Below are 4,414 nucleotides of genomic sequence, written 5' to 3'. Positions count from 1 at the left end.
AAATTAAAAGTCATCTTACTAGCTGGATGGCCAGCGCGCCACAATACTTTTGCCATGCCGTAACCACTTAAAAAAAATCTGACATGGCCCACAAAAAATCCAGTCTCGCGTCTGATATGAACCTGATATAGAAATGGCTCGGTACTCACAATAAAATTTGTTAAAAAATCAGATGTAGAGCCTACGACAGATCCAGCTCGCGCCTATTGAAATATATGGGCGCGTTCAAGTCGACAAAGCGGCTAGCCTGTTCGCCAAACAAATAAATATGATTGGTTGTTCCTTATAGATCCAACCAATCACATTCACTCGGCGAGCAATCTAGCCGCTTTGTCCAGCTTGACACTGTCCGTGTTGTGACCGCAGCGCTTGTCCTTAGGTCTGTTTTCTGTGGCTGAACTAGTGTACACTTTTGAAACTTGAAGTGAGATAGGTATATGTTTTGTGGCGACTCGCCACCAGAGGTCCAACGGAACTCGCTCGGATTCACGAGAGCACCGCAGCCACGCGAATTTCCTTTAAATAGAATAGCAATCTAAATTGATTCCAGGCGTCAAAAAACACGTACATACGTATTTCGGTCCCGTTGGACCTCTGGTAGCGAGTTGCTACAGTTTGATATTTGTTGAAAGAGAGTGCTAGTGCAGTCTAGTGCAGGAACAAAAAATAAACTACTTGTCGCATCGCAGTATTGAGGATTTCGTAGCTGTGACAGATTTCCTAACCTAAATAGTAGTGAACTTTAATGATTAACATCTCAGACGCGGGGCAAAGTAAAGCTTTTTTCTGCCAGATTCCTTCGTTTTATGCAAAAATGCGTCAAGTAAGCCTAATTTCGTTGATTTTTGAGCTGCGGGGGGCTTATCTAAATAATTACCAAATTCTCTTATTTTTAAGACGAAAACGTGACGATAATCCCTATTAGTTAACTTTCTCGTCAAGGAACAATGTAAGCGTGGTTTCCGGAATGATCTTGCGTTTGTAATCGATTGCATAACGTAACAACGCAAACATAACCTCAACATGCTGTCCGAGGTGGACGTATTTATTAGCAATTATACGTTGGTCGATCCCGAGATCTATCAGCTGTGGGTCGACGGACATACTTGTGAGTGGAGGAAATAACAGCCTCCATTGATTTTTACCTGCACGAGAAATTATTTGGATCTATAAATCTAATGGATGCTTTTTTCTAGCTAGTGACGCAGTTAACATTCTACATCAACGAGGAATCTGTCAGCAGACCAATGCGCCGATCGAATTGGTTGCATCTGACATCCTTGATCACTATCGCACCTATGCTTTACTCGAAAAACTGCTTCACACTCCTACGAAACTCGCCAGTGAGCAGCTAGCCTTTCAAATCGAACCACAGACTAGTCAAATGCTCATAGAAATGTAAGAATATGCGTGATGCGACCTTCTAATCAAATTATCGGATTATAACTCAGACTATGAAAGATAATTGATACATTAGGGCTAATGGAAATCGACGCTGTAAACAGAGAGAGAGAGTACAAAATATTTAATTTTAAACTATTAACATGATGTTTCTAACAATGTTTAACATTAAATCGTTAAAAAATGTATATTTCGACTACTTTCTAGCTTTTATCAGCACAGAAATAAGAATGGTCGTCGTAAATTCTTATGTTAAATTATGGGATTATTAACTCTTTGGAATTGACGCTAAATTTTATAATAATTACTGACACTAGAAGTCCAAGAGATTCATTTAATTTAATACAAAAAAAGCCTATATTTCCACGAATATTAGCACATAAATTATATATTCTTAATAATACAATTTGCATTCAATTGGAATGTTGTCAAATGAAATTAAATTAAAACGTTTTGATTCTCGGATTGGAATCTTCTTCAGTATAGAAATATAATACAAACTACAATAAAACTTTACATTTTACTTAGATTTATTTTTGTAGCTACAAATATTATTATTTTATTTTATTTCCATTTAGTGTATGTTGACTAAAAGTCACTATTAATTTGATGAAATCAAAATAACATAATATAAAAAAGAAGAAATATTAAGTATATTAATAAAAATAGTTTAAAAATTCACAGATATAACATAAAAAAAGTTGAACTGTTTGACATTGTATGAAATGACAGTTGTTACAAAAATCAATGTAAGAATTAAAAACTAAAGTTCAAATATAATAACGTATTTTTTTTAATCTTAAAACTACTTCACAAAGAAAGCTAAATTAATTTTACACATTAAAATCTTTGTTAGTCAAACAGTCATTGCATATTGGTCCAATAAACCCACCATCAACTTTGTAGGAATATAATTGAGTAGGTCCAATAGACTTGCATCAGCTCCAGAGTGTTAATAATTTCCTGATGCTGACATAAATAATTACTTATTTCAGGTATTACGAATTTGATGATGTCGTTATACGCGAATTATTGGGAAAAAAAATAACATCTAAAAGTAGAAAAGATATGGATGAGGTAGCAGAAAAGACAGGAATTACGTTGAAGAGCTGTAGAAGACAATACGACAATGTAAAAAGGGTGTTTAAAACTGTCGAAGATTTGCCAGGCTCTCTTGCAACCAATATCAAACAACATTTCTTACTTTCTGAGGATCTTGCTAAGTATGTATAATATATAATTCCTTTTAGAAACTGTGTATATATATATATTTTAATGTGAATACACAATCCAATTATAATAAACATCATGCAAATTATAATATTTTATAATATAATTTTATAATATTTATAATATAAATAAACTAATTGTTTTTAATTGCACAGACGATACGCTGCAGTGGTGTTTATAGCATGCCTGCGATTTGAAATGAATAAAAGAAAATTACAGTTTTTAACGTTTCCTGATCTATACCATTGTGCTAATAGTATGATGTCGTCGTGGACATATCGATGTGTCGGATCCGAATACTTCGATACGGACTTGGACAGGGAATTCTTACAGGAATTATCAGAATGCAGAGTTCTTCTAGAAAATGATAAACATCACAAACAGTATATTATATCGTATATAAAATAACAAATTATGTTTTATTATAAAAATCACAGGAAAATATTGATATATTCCAGTTTAGTATGCCTTAAACTCAAACCAATGCTTCTCGATCGATCTTATCAAGAACTGGACGTAAATTTCCGTTCGTATTCGAGAGCGATTCTCTGTATTGGATGCAACTTGCATAGATCACGAGAATTGAGATTTTTCTTTTTGGAATTGGTGGAGAGATGTATTGAACCTTGGCGACAAGTCAATTGGACGCATTCCGATCTACGGAATTTCTTAGCTGTCTATACACAGTGCGCTCTTGACATGGATGTACTTAGGTAAGACTCATAATAATTAATATTATGAATAAGATGTTCAAATGTTAGGAACTTTAAGAAACGTTAATTATTCAATGTTTATCACAGAGAAGGCGAATTAAGAGATGCATTTGAACGTTACATGACGGTAGTGACATGTTGTCTATTACGTATGTATCATACATAATTATCAATGTAAAAAAATTAATATATATATTAATATACAAGGTGTTCCTCAAATCAGCCGCCACAGTTTTTGAAATACTTCCGATGAATTGAGAACAAAATATTTCTAATAAAAATGGTTTCTGATAAAGAATTAATTTTTTAAGAAAAATTTCAAATTTGCTCATTTTCTAATAAAAAAAATTGAACTCAAATTATATTTTTAAAATGGAATCATATATTTTTCTTTCCATATTCTTGTAGTACATAAAAAGATAAATTCATCGATATAGCATACTACTTTAAGTATCGACGACAGATTCATGAATTATGTTATAACTATATTAATTGAAACATCTTGAGATCAAATAATCAAAATGATATATAACACTATCGAATTTGTCTTTTTATGTACTACAAACTATAGAAAGAAAAATATATAATTCGATTTAGAAAAATAAATTTGATTTTTTTATTAAAAAATGACAATTTGAAATTTTTATGTAATTGATTTTTTATTAGAAACCAACAAATTTTTGTTGAGAACATTTTGTGTCAATTCATCGGAAGTATCTTAAAAACCGTTACGACTGACGCGAGGAACATCCTGTATATATACACTTAGAAGGTATAAGTAAACAATAGGATTAATAATTTATATATTACTAATATTTATTAATTTTCTGTAATAAATAATAGACAAATTTATGCATCTTATATGCTGCGTCTAATTGTGCAGTTAGACATACATATATGTAATAATGCACGTTGCACTGTCAACATTTTCTTATTACTAATATTTTTAATTGAATGTGTGCGCGATGTGAAATTCTACAAAGTGAAAGGCAGTTTGTATAGATATGGCAGTAGCTCGGTATATCTTTTTATAATTGGCCATATTCAGCAGAATATTTATTTTTCAATAG

At 32.0% G+C, this 4,414-nt stretch overlaps 1 protein-coding gene across 1 annotated transcript in view; it reads left to right on the top strand.

Moving 5' to 3' along the window:
* The first annotated feature begins 473 nt into the window (after positions 1–473).
* LOC108752313 overlaps positions 474–4,414 on the top strand; it is a 22,517-nt gene continuing 18,576 nt past the window's right edge. Inside the window, exons 1-7 of the mRNA XM_018493067.1 lie at positions 474–823; positions 898–1,108; positions 1,197–1,398; positions 2,397–2,624; positions 2,787–3,014; positions 3,090–3,344; positions 3,432–3,493. Coding sequence (XP_018348569.1) covers positions 1,024–1,108; positions 1,197–1,398; positions 2,397–2,624; positions 2,787–3,014; positions 3,090–3,344; positions 3,432–3,493 — 1,060 coding nt within the window. The 5' untranslated portion in view covers positions 474–823; positions 898–1,023. The remainder of the gene's footprint in view (positions 824–897; positions 1,109–1,196; positions 1,399–2,396; positions 2,625–2,786; positions 3,015–3,089; positions 3,345–3,431; positions 3,494–4,414) is intronic.

Source organism: Trachymyrmex septentrionalis, unplaced genomic scaffold (genome assembly GCF_001594115.1).
Source record: "Trachymyrmex septentrionalis isolate Tsep2-gDNA-1 unplaced genomic scaffold, Tsep1.0 scaffold6, whole genome shotgun sequence".
Taxonomy (NCBI): Eukaryota; Metazoa; Arthropoda; class Insecta; order Hymenoptera; family Formicidae; genus Trachymyrmex; species Trachymyrmex septentrionalis.
This window is presented reverse-complemented; position numbering and strand designations above follow the sequence as displayed.